This window comes from Lissotriton vulgaris, chromosome 3_1, assembly GCF_964263255.1.
Source record: "Lissotriton vulgaris chromosome 3_1, aLisVul1.2, whole genome shotgun sequence".
Classification (NCBI taxonomy): Eukaryota; Metazoa; Chordata; class Amphibia; order Caudata; family Salamandridae; genus Lissotriton; species Lissotriton vulgaris.
In genome coordinates, this window is record NC_141689.1 from 498,709,235 (window position 1) to 498,725,608 (window position 16,374).

A 16,374-nucleotide genomic window follows, 5' to 3' on the forward strand; every position below is an offset into this window, starting at 1 on the left:
TGGACACCACAGATTGTAGGGACCGCATTGTTTGTACTGCCTTAAACCCTGCCTGTTGTCTGATACGTATGTATTTCATAAACATGTTTTTTCATCATCAAACACAACTTATACTTTGCAAATCAGTGAGGGTTACAAACTCAACACAAAGGTGACACAAAATAATGTTACACAATATGAACACATAAGAACCCAATGCATTTCGGGACCTTTCGTGGCCCCTTCGTCAGGGGTCGTAACTGACAAGTTGCTTGAAGCAATAAACGGTGTTCCTGCGAGCCTATGTCACCTTTATGTTGAGTTTGTAACCCTCACTGATTTGCAAAGTATAAGTTGTGTTTGATGATAAAAAAACATGTTTATGAAATGTATATAGCATAAAGAATTAATGGTTGTAATATAAACAAAGAAGTTTAAACGAATGAAGAGCTTGCTCAGTTTTATGTTGTGCACCCTAGAGTCCTGGCAGCCAGTTAGGTGTCAGGCATAATACATAGGTTTACATGGTGCGGCAGACATCAATCAAAGGTAGCACACGATCTTGATTAAACACCCTCAAAATTCAGCAAAACAGTGTGCAGTACCCACACACATACATTGTTGTCTGATACGAGCAGACGTAGCGAGCTTTCTCCGGAGCCCTGAAAGGGCTGTGTGCCGTTCTTTTTGCTATGTTAAGTGCCTCAAAGTGACTCAAGCACTTAAGGTTCCCTGGCAGTTTAACCCAGATTCACGAGCAGCGGGCCTTAAAAACCATAGAGGTCATTGATTGGGGTTATTCCTTAACTTTGCTGTTGGCCTCTATTGCTGCCACTGTGTTTGCCAAGCAGTACCAACTGTCTCGCAGGTGTTAGATGATGTCAGCAGCAATGAGCTTGTGATGCACATCCGTTGCTGTCCCTCAATCCCCGCACGGAGGCGCCTATGGTCACATAAGTGTATAAAGCAGGTGTGAGCCCAGCTTGTGTTGCACCCCTACATCATACTGTCAAATTAATAGCTTATCCATGCCAGCAGTGTTTTTGCCATTGAATCGATATTGATAATGTAAAGTTTGGCTTTTGGTCAGTAGGAAGGTTTTATTACTTGGCAGGGAGGAATTCCTGCATTGAAAGCAAATCTTCTTTAGCCACTTGACAGCAGAATACTTTTGCTTTAAAATTCACCATTTGCCAATCTTTTTCCAATTTTCTCTTGGGAGTAGGACCCAACCTGTACCTACTTTTCGTTAGCTTCGCTTTGCTGGCGGCTTAAAAGTCATGCCCAACTTTTACGCCCCACTGCTTTCAAATGTCACCAGCCGCCACTGTCTGGAGGTCTGTGAGCCCTGGCATGAAATCAGGGTTATTGATTATGGGTGATACTGGGAAAGGAAATATTGTAAACCTCTCCTTTCATGTGAGCTGTTGCCAATATTGTAGAAAAATTGTGGTTGTAATTTAAAAGTAATGCATCTCCAATCTCGCTCATTGAGGTAGCCACGATATACATTTTAACAGGATAGGTTGAGAAATTCAGCTACACCATGTTTCCCATCTCTTACTGTTAGGAGAGCAAGGGGTTTCTGTTGCAAACCTCTCCAATTCGCTTTCTGCCAGCTAAACCGAAAATTCCTCCTTCAAGGGATCTCATTTATTAGTAGTAAGCACCTACAAAAGGTAAGATCAGTGCTTACGATTTCGATCGAGATTTCCCAGAAGAACTAGGATGACTGGTAACCCTTTTTTATCCCTACCTGTTCCTGTAAAGTAGATTTGTACTGTGCACAGGTGAGCAACTCCACGAAGAATCTTTATTGCGTTAGTTTGAGTGTTTGCACAGCAGGACCATATTAGCCAATGTAAACCGCTCACAGGAAGGCGGACTTCAGCCTATGCTGTAGACACCCAGCTGTTCTGGTGGGAGATCACCTACCACCCAGTGAAAACAGCACGCACACATTCACTTTAAAACTACTTTCACTCCAGGTGTTACCAGTTTTCTCTTTCCCTAAGCTCCGCTGTAACTAGTTTTGGAGCCAAGTGATTAAAAAAAGTCAAATTGAGAATGAAGCATACAGGAGATTTGGGAGGGCTTGTCCGGGTATGCGTAGACCCTTTGGTTCCCTAGCCATTAATTGGTAGTGCCAACAGAGGTTAATACTATAGGCATAATGAAGTCACTGAGCAGAGCTATTTTTTTTTCATTGCATACGTTCGATTTTTTTTCTATTTTTTAATGTCTGAAGTCAAGTATGTTCAATAGTGGATTTGTAGAAATGATCTTGCATCTACCTGCTGCCTTGCTCCTGCCACTAGCGCCCCCAGCTCTGTGTGACTCGATTGGACGCAGGATGGCTTGCTGGAAGTTGGGATCATCACCATCACATTTACACAGCTCTTCAACCATCAGGCTTCTAAGCGCTGTACGTACCGAAGGCAGTAAGACTGTTGGAATAAGTGTCATAAATCTTTATCTAGGGTGGTTTACTGTTACTGCCATTGGTTTGGAAATGTAAGATCTGTTCAAGGCTTTTGAAAATATATTTATACTTTAGTTCTTGCAATATCTTTGCCTTCCTCCCATGTTTTGGTCTGGGTCTTCGTTGAGGATCCTGCTCGTTTTCCTTTATAGGCCGAGTAAGCCGACTTGTATTTTGAATTCTGACCTTATCAAAAGTTCCCCACCCACTAGAAAAAATGCGACCTTTGCACCTGATATTGAATGTCTCTCGAACAATGTGTTATCACTCTGGTGCCAGGGCAGCATGGTTCTGCTTTTGCAATGATATTGCCATCAGTCACAGATGTCATCGTCTCTCCGCGCCCAGCAGTCCGCTATCTGGACTCACCTTTGTGCTACACCCATAAAGTCCAGGGCTGTGATAAAACCTGCTTTCATTTCTCATGCCTTACCAGTGCCCGTGCTGAACTTTCTGCTCTGGAGAACGTACTGTATGAAAAGTCTTCCTCCTTGAATGGCCGCTGTTGTCTTTATCACCGACTTGGATCCCAGGCGTTGCAGTTTGTGTATTTTACACTGAAAGAGCAATTGATGTGGCTGCAGAATCTGATCTGTGAGGGTGCCTGTTACCTCATCCCTACCCTTCATATCGTTAGCTTTGTGTCCTGTCAACACTTGGGCCTACCCTATAAAACATTTACTTGTGTAGAGCTTCTGGCTGTGGTATTCCAAGTGTTACCACTAAATAACTGAGTTAGGTGAGGTTCTGTGATCTTAATTAGGCCCTCCTACTAAGTGTCTGAATGTCACACACACTGTGATTGGCTTTCATAAAGCAATACATTATGCTCCCACAGATGTACTGCCTTTGGCTCACATAATCAAAGAACCAGTCTTGAGTCTATCGAGAACAGGTAATAAAAACGAGGGAAACTGCCCTAGTGGATGCCGCCTACCCAGGGTCCCAGTGAGGTGATGTGAGCAGGAAGTCAAGTGGTGCACCAGAAGACTAGAGTTCTGCATGTGATCCTGTGTTAGACATTTGACCAAGTAGGCCTTTCGTGTAGTGTTTGCCTTGTGTTAATTAACCACTGTTGTGGTTGATCCTCTACTCTTTTGTTGGGGGTTGTTAATCTTTTTCAGAGTTTTGACGGAAAACATTTAGATAAGATTTACTTACCATTGTGAGCTTAGGGTCCCCTTGTAATCCAGTTACGAACTCATGTGAATATCACAGAGAGGTGTTAGATAGTCAAGTTACCTTCTGCTCAGCGGTGTTACGGTGGTCTCTGGTGGGGGAGGGGTGGTGGAACCAGTCAGGCTAAGGCCAATGAAGATCTGTGAGAAAAAGTAGTCTTGGGGGTCCTTAAACACATTCTGCAATGGGGGGCCATCACCTCTAGTTGCACCACTGCTATTCCTTCCTTTTATTGATTGCTGATGAAGTGAGATCACATTCCTCCTCATCTGACCAGAAAGACCATGTCCTACCTAAAAGGCAGCTAATCCTATGGATTTTAAGTCTGACAAAAGGGCCAACTTGCTGTTTTACAGCGAAAGCATTGATGTCGCTGTTTGAATGAGGAATACAGGTGTGTGCTCTAATTTCCTGTCTTTAGTATCTCTCCTTGCCTCAGTGGTCTCACACAGATGTGAGAGTTTAACACTGCACAGAAGTGAATTTGTGCCCCTGAATCTGGAATTGGAGTAACTTCAGCATATTCTGTAGGTGGTATCTTCTATGCAGCCTTGTTTACCATTTCAGACACTTTGCTTCTGCCGGTTACATCAGCGACTAGCGGTCTCCTAAACAGGTCCATACATTGCTACATAATCTAGAGCTTGCTGGTTGCAGGCATATTGTCCCCCTGGGGTGCCTTGCAGATACCGTTTTCAGGGGCAGAGTCTACTGGGCCACAAGAGACTGCAGTCCACTAACAAATATCGTACTTGGGGAGTAGCGTAACCCAAGTTCTCAAATAAATTTGAAACAAAATTAACAATTTTGCTAAGACCTATGAGAGACCTCCGTTGACTGAGCGGGAAGATGGCTGCTGTGGTGATAGGACCACCTTTGGCGAATGATCTGAAAGAAAGGATGCTGTCGACTTACAAAGACTGACTTCGGGATCCTAATAATAACTTGCTGCAAAAGGAGGTGTTTGGAAGAGTTGGGACCCACCTCAGCACGAGGATAGCATGTGCCATGTAGAGTGATGCCAGATGTGCTCGCGTGCCAGGGGGGCACTGGTGGTCTCCTAACGAGACTTTCCCACACTCGGTCTGCTGGCCGCTCCACGTGCAGTTTGTGTGAATGATTTCCACTGTGTACCTAACGCAAACATGCATTCGCTATTGGGCCTTATTAGTATAAACGATTCATGGCGCACATGTTCAGCTTTTCGAGGGATTTGTGGAGCAAACAGGCCGGGCTGGTCAACCGGGTGTTTGTGTGCTTACAGTATTAGTCGCCTGTCAAAGGTCCTGGGCCTGTCAGCCCGTTCCCGCCTCCGTTCCCGTGCAAACACAGCGAAGGGCATCCGAGTGAATGGAGCCGCCGCTGACTGCTGGTGGCGGGCTCCAGGCCCGCCGCAGCCAGGCTCCACGTCCAGATGGGGCCTCCATGGAGAGCGGCTCCCAGAGGTGCCCCGTGACCCGGAAGTAGTGCTGTCTGTACGCTCGCCGGATATCTCGGGGTAAGGCAATTTGTGCACTGTAATCGGAAATCTAGCAGAATTTTGCGTTTGTGTGCCTGACAATCAACTAATGTGTGTATTTGTTGCCATTTTTTATTGTTCTTGTCTATGAGGAGGCAACACATTTCAAAGTTTTCAAACCAGGTTTAGTTGGCCTCACTTTATTAGGTCTCGCCTGTCGATGCGCATGCGCATCGAGCAAGGCGAGAGTATTGCGAGTTATCCACTCTTTATCTATACTGCAAGGAATCGTGGCGATTCCTTGCAGTGCCCGTGACTTTTAAGGTCAATGCGCATGCGCATTAAGCTTATGCGCATGCGCATTGACCTTAAAAGTCACGGGCGCGTGCATGTCCGTCTTTGTTTACCCGCTCCGCCCCCTTCCCGCCGTCTCGCATTTCCCCCTGCCGCATCAAAGGCTTTCACGGCCGGCCGGCCATGCTTTCAGTTTCACGACCGGCCGGCCGTGTCAATTACATTTCTCTCCCCGCTCCGCCCCCTGCTGCGGCCGTGTCGCACTTCTCCTCCCCCCCCTCCCCACAGCAATGCCCTCCGTCTTGTTTGTTGCAGTCTGTCTTCCTTTTGTCTCTCCCTATCCCTCTTACTTCACCTCATTCTCTCCCCTTCCCTCTGCCTCGCCATCTCTTCTTTCCCTCTCGATTCCCCGTGTTTCCTCCTTTCCCCCGCCTCACTCTCTTCACTATATGTCTCACTCCTGATGTTATTAGGTTGAAGATATTTCAGTGACATATATATTTTAAACAGAACGCGGTATTCCACAACATCGTTATCTTTCCTGAAATGGTATTTTTTTTTATAAAATAGAAGCTTGTGTAAAAAAAACGCTGCACATAGAGGGTACGTGCACTGTTGTTGTCCCGATACTGCCTTCAGAGACAGTCTGAGAGTTGCATTAAACCTCCACTTGTTTGGCGAGTGCGCAGAACATCCTGTTCCTTCTGGGCCGCCAACGGCTGAAGCTCGGCCTCTACTGCCCCCTGCTGGTATCAGGCGCTTCGGACAAGAACGTGATGACAGAAAGCTTAAATGAATCAGGGCCGCTGCTACTGCGCTGGGTAGCTCTCCGGCGGCCCATTGTTATTTTTTTCTGATCGCGTGATTGGATAAAGGCACCAAACGTATATAAATACGGCCCCACAGTCCAGCCATAAATGACGCGGGGAGTCGCATAGGAACAGAAGCAAACTCAGACCAATTTCATCTCCATGGGCCTCACTGGCGGGTGCGGCTCGAATTTTAATTCCACGGTGAGCACAAGACCTCTTCTGTTCGTCCGTATTACTTGGAGCGAACAACTTAAAACTGAAAACACATGGAGGGTGAAATGAATTAATCATGATGACCACCGGCATTGGCTTAGCTATCATTCCATTCCATCGTTTTTTGCTCATTGTGCCGTTACAGACAGTATAGGCACTCATGCTTGTCCACATTTACATTCAGCGTGCTGGTGCATGAAATCCTAATTTGTTTTAACAGTTTGAGGGAGCGGCCGCAGGGATATATGATTTTTTTCTCCTTTGGGTGCAAGTAGTGGAAGCACGCCCTCTACTGCCTCCTGCTGGTACTACTAGGAGCAGCTCCTTAGCAGCTATGAAGATGCAAGGCCCCTCCCTACTTTCTGCCCTGGCCCCTCCCCCTCTCCTTGAGGTGAGCTCGGCATCACCCTCGCTCATAGCCTCGAATCCATCACCCTGCTTCCAGTATGCACACCCCGAGCACGTCCTCGAAACACATTTCCATTCTGTCCATTCCTATGCATCATTCATTTATCACGCAGACACCTCTCAGATCCGTTTCAAAGCCAAACTGCAACTTTCTTGCACTCTCACTCATCCTCACTCACCCTCAACCCCTCACCCTAACTCACCCTCAACCCCTCACCCTAACTCACCCTCACCCTCACTCACCCTCAACCCCTCACTCACCCTCAATCACCCTCAACCCCTCACCCTCACTCACCCTCAACCCCTCACTCACCCTCAACCCCTCACTCACCCTCACACTCACTCACCCTCACTCACCCTCACTCACCCTCACTCACCCTCACTCACCCTCACTCACCCTCACTCACCCTCACCCTCACTCACCCTCACTCACCCTCACCCTCACTCACCCTCACTCACCCTCAACTCCTCACTCACCCTCAACCCCTCACCCTCACCCTCACTCACCCTCAACCCCTCACTCACCCTCACTCTCACTCCTCACTCCCCCTCACTCACCCTCAACCCCTCACCCTCACTCACCCTCAACCCCTCACCCTCACTCACCCTCAACCCCTCACCCTCAACCCCTCACCCTCACTCACCCTCACCCTCACTCACCCTCAACCCCTCACCCTCACTCACCCTCACTCACCCTCACTCACCCTCACCCTCACTCACCCTCACCCACCCTCACCCTCACTCACCCTCACTCACCCTCACCCTCACTCACCCTCACTCACCCTCACTCACCCTCACTCACCCTCACTCTCACTCACCCTCACTCACCCTCACTCACCCTCACTCACCCTCACTCTCACTCACCCTCAACCCCTCACCCTCACTCACCCTCAACCCCTCACTCACCCTCACTCACCCTCACCCTCACTCACCCTCAACCCCTCACCCTCACACAGTGCAATAGGTCTCGGAGCATTTGAGTTAGAGCTTTTAGAAATGTTTATGGCTTTTTTTTTAATTCTTTAGCATTGGCTACAGGAAACAAAAATGCTAAAGATTTACAAAAAAACCCATAAACAATTCTAAAAGGCAGCTAATCCTATGGATTTTAAGTCTGACAAAAGGGCCAACTTGCTGTTTTACAGCGAAAGCATTGATGTCGCTGTTTGAATGAGGAATACAGGTGTGTGCTCTAATTTCCTGTCTTTAGTATCTCTCCTTGCCTCAGTGGTCTCACACAGATGTGAGAGTTTAACACTGCACAGAAGTGAATTTGTGCCCCTGAATCTGGAATTGGAGTAACTTCAGCATATTCTGTAGGTGGTATCTTCTATGCAGCCTTGTTTACCATTTCAGACACTTTGCTTCTGCCGGTTACATCAGCGACTAGCGGTCTCCTAAACAGGTCCATACATTGCTACATAATCTAGAGCTTGCTGGTTGCAGGCATATTGTCCCCCTGGGGTGCCTTGCAGATACCGTTTTCAGGGGCAGAGTCTACTGGGCCACAAGAGACTGCAGTCCACTAACAAATATCGTACTTGGGGAGTAGCGTAACCCAAGTTCTCAAATAAATTTGAAACAAAATTAACAATTTTGCTAAGACCTATGAGAGACCTCCGTTGACTGAGCGGGAAGATGGCTGCTGTGGTGATAGGACCACCTTTGGCGAATGATCTGAAAGAAAGGATGCTGTCGACTTACAAAGACTGACTTCGGGATCCTAATAATAACTTGCTGCAAAAGGAGGTGTTTGGAAGAGTTGGGACCCACCTCAGCGCGAGGATAGCATGTGCCATGTAGAGTGATGCCAGATGTGCTCGCGTGCCAGGGGGGCACTGGTGGTCTCCTAACGAGACTTTCCCACACTCGGTCTGCTGGCCGCTCCACGTGCAGTTTGTGTGAATGATTTCCACTGTGTACCTAACGCAAACATGCATTCGCTATTGGGCCTTATTAGTATAAACGATTCATGGCGCACATGTTCAGCTTTTCGAGGGATTTGTGGGGCAAACAGGCCGGGCTGGTCAACCGTGCGTTTGTGTGCTTACAGTATTAGTCGCCTGTCAAAGGTCCTGGGCCTGTCAGCCCGTTCCCGCCTCCGTTCCCGTGCAAACACAGCGAAGGGCATCCGAGTGAATGGAGCCGCCGCTGACTGCTGGTGACGGGCTCCAGGCCCGCCGCAGCCAGGCTCCACGTCCAGATGGGGCCTCCATGGAGAGCGGCTCCCAGAGGTGCCCCGTGACCCGGAAGTAGTGCTGTCTGTACGCTCGCCGGATATCTCGGGGTAAGGCAATTTGTGCACTGTAATCGGAAATCTAGCAGAATTTTGCGTTTGTGTGCCTGACAATCAACTAATGTGTGTATTTGTTGCCATTTTTTATTGTTCTTGTCTATGAGGAGGCAACACATTTCAAAGTTTTCAAACCAGGTTTAGTTGGCCTCACTTTATTTAAGTTTAGGATTGTAGAATCGCTGTGGTCTGGCGAGGAAGACAAACGTGGTTTTTAGTTGGCTTGGTGAGTGAAGGGGGTGCAGAAAGGCGCAGAGTGAATGGACAGTATGAGGTCATGGGAGGAGTGAATTCTGCCGTCGCTCTCGGACTAAATTGCTTCCGAGTGGAGACAAAGGTGCGGATTTACATTTCCGCGCAGTGCTTCATTCCTAGAAATACCCCTGCGTGCCCGGGGGTTGCTGATGGTTCACCTCTCAGTAACGCTCTTGTAATCACTTGCTCAGTAAGCGCTTCTTGCTCACCACTCCCCACCTGCGTGCTGTCTGTTTCAGATGCTTGCTTTGTGTATTTTGCTGGCCTGTGTTGGCGCCGACCTACAGATGTCTATGATGTTAGAGGGGAGGGTTGAGAACTTCTTTTTAGACGTACCCCAAGTTATTGCAAGCAGGCTACTAATCTAAAATGCGGAATGGATGCCTTTCTCACATTCCCCTACACTAATACACACACAAGCGCTCAGCGAATAGCTGTAAGACAGCGGGTGCAGTCACCTGGTGTGCTGCTGGGTCTTTGATTTTCATCACCACCACAGTCCAGTTACTCCACTGACCACCAGAGAGAGGCCTGCTAGCCTGGGGAGTGTCAAAGCTCGAAAAAAGGAGTGCAAGGAGGGTCTAAGGGGATTAGTTTACCGACCCTGACATCTCATTGATCGGACATCTCTTCGAGTGTCAAAGCTTGCCAGGTGACTAATTCTACCCAGAGAATACCTGGGCTAGGGAAGAGTAACTAACATGACAGGCTTGTGGCTTGTTGTTCCCACGCTCTACCAGCCTTTCAGAGGTGGCCGCCTGTTCCAAATCTTCAGCCTGTGTGTTGCACAGATGTCTCTGCAGTGTGCCCGTTCATGTGCACTCCATCCTTCCATTATGAGCAGGCTGGTCGGGTTGCTGGTGCAGGAATAACCCAGCTCCAAGCACCCAGGCAAGGGCGGCACATTAAAGCCCTTGACATATCCCCAAGGGAACCGTGCCAGACTTTTCTGGATGCACATACCATCCAGCCCAAGGCTTGCCACACATTGTCTCAATCCTTTCTTGCACCCCTCTAGTATAGCATACCTGGACTGCATTGGGCTTCCAACATCATGCTGTACCAAACACCACCACTACTATACATAATCTTTGCAATCTCACCCGCGAACAGTCATACTTCTACAGCATACCCAGAGTGCATCGCTCCAAAGTAAGGTGGTTAAAGCACAGCTAACAACTCTACCATCACACATCATACCAGCATTCACCCTGGAAACACGCAGCCATAGGTAACATAAACTTAACCACATCGCATCATAAGACCTAGCAACCTGGATTGCGATGCACACATAGAAATCACAAACCTCAAGCTCGGCAATGTACAATCTACCCCGGTCTAGAGAAAAAACAAGCAGTCTTCGAGAGGCCCACTTACACACACAAAGCACCACAAAATGCCTTCTAAGATCTAACTCACTTCAGTTTCACACTATCTCACAGAAACCATTTCAAAACTGAACAAACTACTAACCACACAAGCATGCATCAACACATGAGCTCACACTATCAAATGATGGGTCCCTGCTTTCAATGGATGGCCTGCCGAGCTCGCCACAAACGGGCGCACAAGTGAAGCAAGCATTGTGATATTATGACAGCGGTTGTGCGTGCTTTACAATTGACAATATAATAAACCGTGCCTTGTCAAGTCAGGTGGTGGTGAGAATGGAGTTGCTGTGCCTCGCTCTCGTCGTTCTTTTTAAAGTCCTCTTGCTCTTGCCTGTGGCATTAAAAGTGCTGTAATAGCGTGCATCTTGCCCTGCAGTGCCATGGGTCAGCTGTTTTAATGTTCTACGGGTACTGCAGTATCACAGTGCCGGGTACTGTACCCTGCTTAATGTGCATGGACAGCCTGGGAGGTGAGCTGTCAGAAGGTATCAGGCGCCCTCTTCTCTGTTGTGCCTTTTGGCGGGACCTGTGCTCTTGGACAGACCGTCTGCAGCAGGAGTGGACAGGCGTGGGTGGCTGGGTGCAGGCAGAGCGGGGAGGTGGATGGCGGGCCGGAGGCTCGCCTGGGAAGTCTACAGCGAGCTGTGTTTGACAGGCCCGCGTTGGAAGTTTCACATGTTGATTTTAGCCGGGTTTCGTTCTAAGGACTCTGCTTTCCAGCAGTGACAGGGAGGGGTGGGGCCCTGCTGCTTCTAGTATTTCACATTTCTCCTGTTTTTTTTCTCCCTCCTCTAGGAGTGTGATGTCAGGCTTGTGGGCAGGCCCTGGAAACTCCCCCCAAGACTTCAACGTCATGCGCTACTATGAGAGCTAAAGCAGAAACTCAGACTGCAGACCTGGCAGGCAAAGGAGAAGCAGGCGGCGAGCTCTGGGAAGGAATGGAGGCCACAATGCCTGCTGAGTTGGTGCTTTAAGGATACAGGCTTGGAATATCACGAGCAGGATTACTTCCTATTTTGCACTTTCCCCTTCATCTCTGTACTTAGCTGCATTGGATACCAGTACTGGTCTCCCAACATGTGTCATGTCATTGTCACTTGCCGCTCAATGCTGTGGACTCTTCTGAGCATTGTGGTTGCCTTTGCGGAACTCATTGCCTTCATGAGCACGGATTGGCTGATCGGAAAAGCCAAGGCTGTAGGCGGCCAGGATACGGACAACAGGACTGGGGACGAGTCAGAGGAGCCATACCGCCCGACCCTTGGCATCTATGGTCGCTGCTTTAAGATGTCGCGCGTGCAGTATGCACGGAGGGACATGCTCTGTGGGCCCTATGCAGAGACCTTCGGGGAGATTGCAAGTGGCTTCTGGCAGGCCACGGCTATCTTCTTGGCCATTGGTATCTTCATTCTTTGTGCCGTAGCCTTCGTGTCAGTCTTCACCATGTGCGTACAGAGCGTCATGAAGAAGAGCATCTTCAATGTATGTGGGCTTCTACAAGGCATTGCAGGTAGGTGTGAAAGGGGGAAAGTTCAAAATCATCTGCTGTTCTTCTCCCAGGGCATCTGAAATGTACGTTTGGTAGACACCTAAGTTAGGGCTAATATCTTCCTCCCACGTAGAGTAAAGTTTTCCGTTGGAAGAGTTCGTCTTCAGAGGCCCATAAAAGTTCAGAAATGAGACAGAAAGGTCCCCAGTGTTGCAATTTTACATCCTACTCCTATAAAGTAAGTATGATGAATGAAACATGATTTTGTGGGGGTTTCTGGCATCCACAGTATGCATCTCCATGTGACATGTCTGGTGCAGGTGTATCAAGGTGTTTTCAATCGGGTGAGGAGGAAGGGGATGCTTCTATTGCTCGTTTCATAGCCACCTGGGCCTGTTTCCAGTAAGCTAGTTTGCTGCTAAAATCACAGTTGTGTGGTGTTTTTATTCCTTTTCCTGTTGTACGTCTTTGAAAACAGAGGTGCTGCATGCTGATGATTCTTGTTAAAGAAAATAGGCAAATCATGTGTTCACCAGACAGGTTGTATTTTTATGTGTTGATTTTCGGATTTGACCTTTCGCTAGTGTGTGTCAAGGTTTAAAATCGTGAGAGCCTAAAATTGATTCACACTTTTATTTTCCCCTCTAATATTAATGGCACAGACGTTTTTCATATCGTGCACAGCTAAGCGAGGTGCTGGTTTTTCCAGAATGCATTATGTTCATAAGAGGAAACTGAATTTGTGGTGGACGGGTATTTTTCTCACAATATTGTTTTTCATATAGTACTAAACCCATCATCAGGGTAGGGGGCAAACTATGTTCTTGCCAGTCATTCCCACAATGATGAAATTCTGAGTATACAGTGCCAGGATTTTAACCACATTGCACAACCATCACTGCAGCAGTGTATTTTGCCTCTAACCGGTTTATCTATGCCCATTCGGGATTTCGCCCTTCCCTCTTTGGTTTGTTGCAGTGTTTTCCCTTGGATGTACAATCTTGTTGTAGCTTGTATTTTTCTTGAGTCTAAACTTTAAATTCTTTAGTGCAGGATCTGTCAACTTTTAAATCAGCATTTTTTTTCCAATTAAAAATGAATTAGGGTCCCCGTGTCTGTCCCGGGCAGCTCTTGCTACAGTGGAAGCGTATAGAAGCAGGAGTGTTTCACCAGTTGTGAGGTGGGAACGCTTGGGGAGCAGTTTATCTTTGTGCTGAGCCTGGGAGAGGGGCAGGTGGCACTCAGCCATCAACAGAAGCCAGAAGTTGCCCTTGAGTAGATGTGGTCACCCAGAGGACAGTCATTGACAGATTCACAAGAGGGGTTGGGAGACTCAACGAGCACTGTGCACTGCTTAAACCTATTGCCCAACAGCGACCAAGTGCTTCTTTATAGCTTTGCATGTTGCCCTGGGTGGGCAAAGCACATGTTCAAGTGCCAGGTGCTGAAGGGTGCCAGCCTCTTCACCAAAAAGGCAAAAGTCCGCCTAGGAGAGGCATTGCTCAAAAGATGTAGGACCAGTGCTGTGTAGGGACAATACCGTACAGTGATGGAATAGGATAGACCTTGTGTTAGAGAGGCTTGAGATGGTTTCCCTAAGGGCATTCATTAACATAATGCACTAAACGTAACCAGACCCAAGGTGGCAGATCCACTGAAGAATGTATTGAGACCTGACAGGAAGGAGATTTTACTATTCCAAAGGGATAATGGCTATACGATAGAGGAGAAGTCATGTTCTGGTGGGAGTGCCTTGCACCCACCAGTGCAAAACCTTGCACCTGTGGGTGTGAGCCACTGCACTGAAAGGGTCCGTATCCTGCACCAAAAAGGGCAAACATCTGGAGGACCATGGTGCTGTGTGTGAAGGGCAATGCGTGGAACCTAAGGCGAGAGACGGGTAGTAAATGATGCTTAGGTCAGACGCTATCACTGTTGGTGTTGGGAGGAAGACATCTATGTGTGTATGGAAGAGGGATATTAAGAGACTTTGGACCAATGATAGGGCAAGAGATAGGCCATTCATTAATTGGTGCAAAGGGTTTGTGGTTCTTTGCGATAGTGTGAGGTGATACCCTTGCCCTGGTTGTACATCTGTGAGTGTGTGTGTGTATGTGTAAATATTCATCTGAAGAAAAAGTGAAACCGATATCTTAATTAGGTTATCTAATAAAATGTTTGCAAGCTTTCATAACCAACTGATTGCATACATGGCAGGGCGAACTTTATTAAAGTTAAGATCTAAAGTTAGAAGACAAAACAAGATAATGTGTGCTATGAAAAAGACAATGAATGCCCTTTAAAAAGATCTAAAAGCTAAAAACCCCTGCACTTCTTATGAGCAGGCGCATAATATGACACAAACCAGGTAAAATAATCATGGACGTGACTGATTATATAACAAGTGGCATCACTCATGACTTGGAGCTATAATCAATACTGCTCATTTTCAGGGTCTGATTTGCTCCACCCATCGGACTCACCATGTTGTGTATTTGAAAAGTGCACCATCACATGTGAGGGTATCCTGGTGCTGAGCAGATGTGTGTGGTAGCCCTGCCCATGATAGGTTGGTTAATTGAAAAGCCAGGCCTTGAGCTTCTTGCGGAATCGAAGGCGAGAGCACGAGGCTCTGACGTGGAGTTGGAAGTTGTTTCACACTTTTGGAGCGATGTAAGAGAACGCCCGTCGTCCTGATCTGGTTCTATTTGTGCGTGGGGTGTGGACGAGTAGAACACACTGCACCTCGTACAATAACCTGCTTAACGGGAAAAGAACACAGACACACTCTCTCTCTATCCTCCGCTGTGTGTTCTGTCACTCAGCCATGCACAGTGACTACGTGCATTTGTGTACGAAGCGCATAGTCTTCCTTTACACTTGGGTGTGCACTGCTGCCTTGCTGTGAACATGGACCAGATTGTTCATCGTCCCCTACACTGCTAAAGCACCTTAAAAGGGCTGCCTATGTGAGAGCACGGACTTGACAACAACGTGGCCTGGAGCACTGGAAATATGCTTTTGCTGGTGTGTAGGCGGCACATCTTCTCACAGAATTTACATTGACCTATGTTGGTTCAACTCCAGTGGGTCCCATGTGAGAGGACCATGGTGTCTCTGGTTGGCCTGTAGCCCAAGAATGGGAAACATACTTTGTTTCTGTTTTTTTCTTTTTTTACCAACTCTGTACCTCTAGAAGTGGTGAGGGAGTGTATTTTATGACGGAATGTGAAATATGGCACATTTTTTTGTTAATGTAGGCCCGAAAACGCCACGTTCGTGGAATTTTTGTATGGAGTAATTATGCTCATTCACTTACTGATGGAAATGCATAGAAATAAATTGTCTTGTTTAATCGAAATGTATCTGCATGCTGCAACAAGCTAGCTTGGAATGACTCTTGTAGTTCAGAGTCTGCCTGGAGGCGGCGTTCCTCGTTCTTCCGCTTCAGCGCAGGGGTGTCCTCGGAGTTTAAAGCAATAGTTTTTTTAATCCAGTGTAAATGAACGGAGTTTCATGCTTCATTAGTGGGGTGTTTGCTGAGCCGTGGCTGGGATGGTGTTGGGGGAGTCTCTGTGCATCACTCATGGAAGGGAATACGTGGCAGTAATGAGATAAGAACCGGTACCTGTTATAATTCAATGTATACGGCAGTCCAAAGGTCGCCTCGTCCAAGCTGTTGCCATGGCAGCGGCCGTCATCAACAGTGGCTTGCGGGAGCTGCGCGAGCCGTGATGCGTTCTTTCCAGGCCCGCGAGGTTGGAGTGTTTGCTTCTCGTGCCACACAAGTGCTTGCAGCTGGTCCGCGCGCTTGGACCAGGGCCCGACGCAGCTGCGTGGCCCCGCGCTTTTCTCTCCCACTTCCCTCTGTGGATAGACGTAATGACGTACGACTGCTTGCACTCTTCAGAACTGCAGGAGGCTGAAGTGATGGGTTAAGTGAATAAAATAGGCCCCCTCTTCTACTAGAACAATCGTGCCCGGAGTACTGTGTGCCTACAAGGCTGGTTATATTGCCCCCTCAGCCTTGGAAGCGGCCACCCTGTGCTGCAGCGCACGGGGAAACCCCTCGCCAGCCCTGTTGGCTCAGTTCACTGCTTTTGCATGATCACACATTCCA

At 47.9% G+C, this 16,374-nt stretch overlaps 1 protein-coding gene across 1 annotated transcript in view; it reads left to right on the plus strand.

The window, feature by feature from the left end:
* The window catches only part of LHFPL2 (LHFPL tetraspan subfamily member 2), a 406,613-nt gene that overhangs the window by 335,796 nt on the left and 54,443 nt on the right, over nt 1-16,374 (plus strand). Inside the window, exon 6 of the mRNA XM_086960742.1 lies at nt 11,561-12,275. Within this exon, the coding sequence (XP_086816868.1) occupies nt 11,843-12,275 (433 nt within the window). The 5' untranslated portion in view covers nt 11,561-11,842. The remainder of the gene's footprint in view (nt 1-11,560; nt 12,276-16,374) is intronic.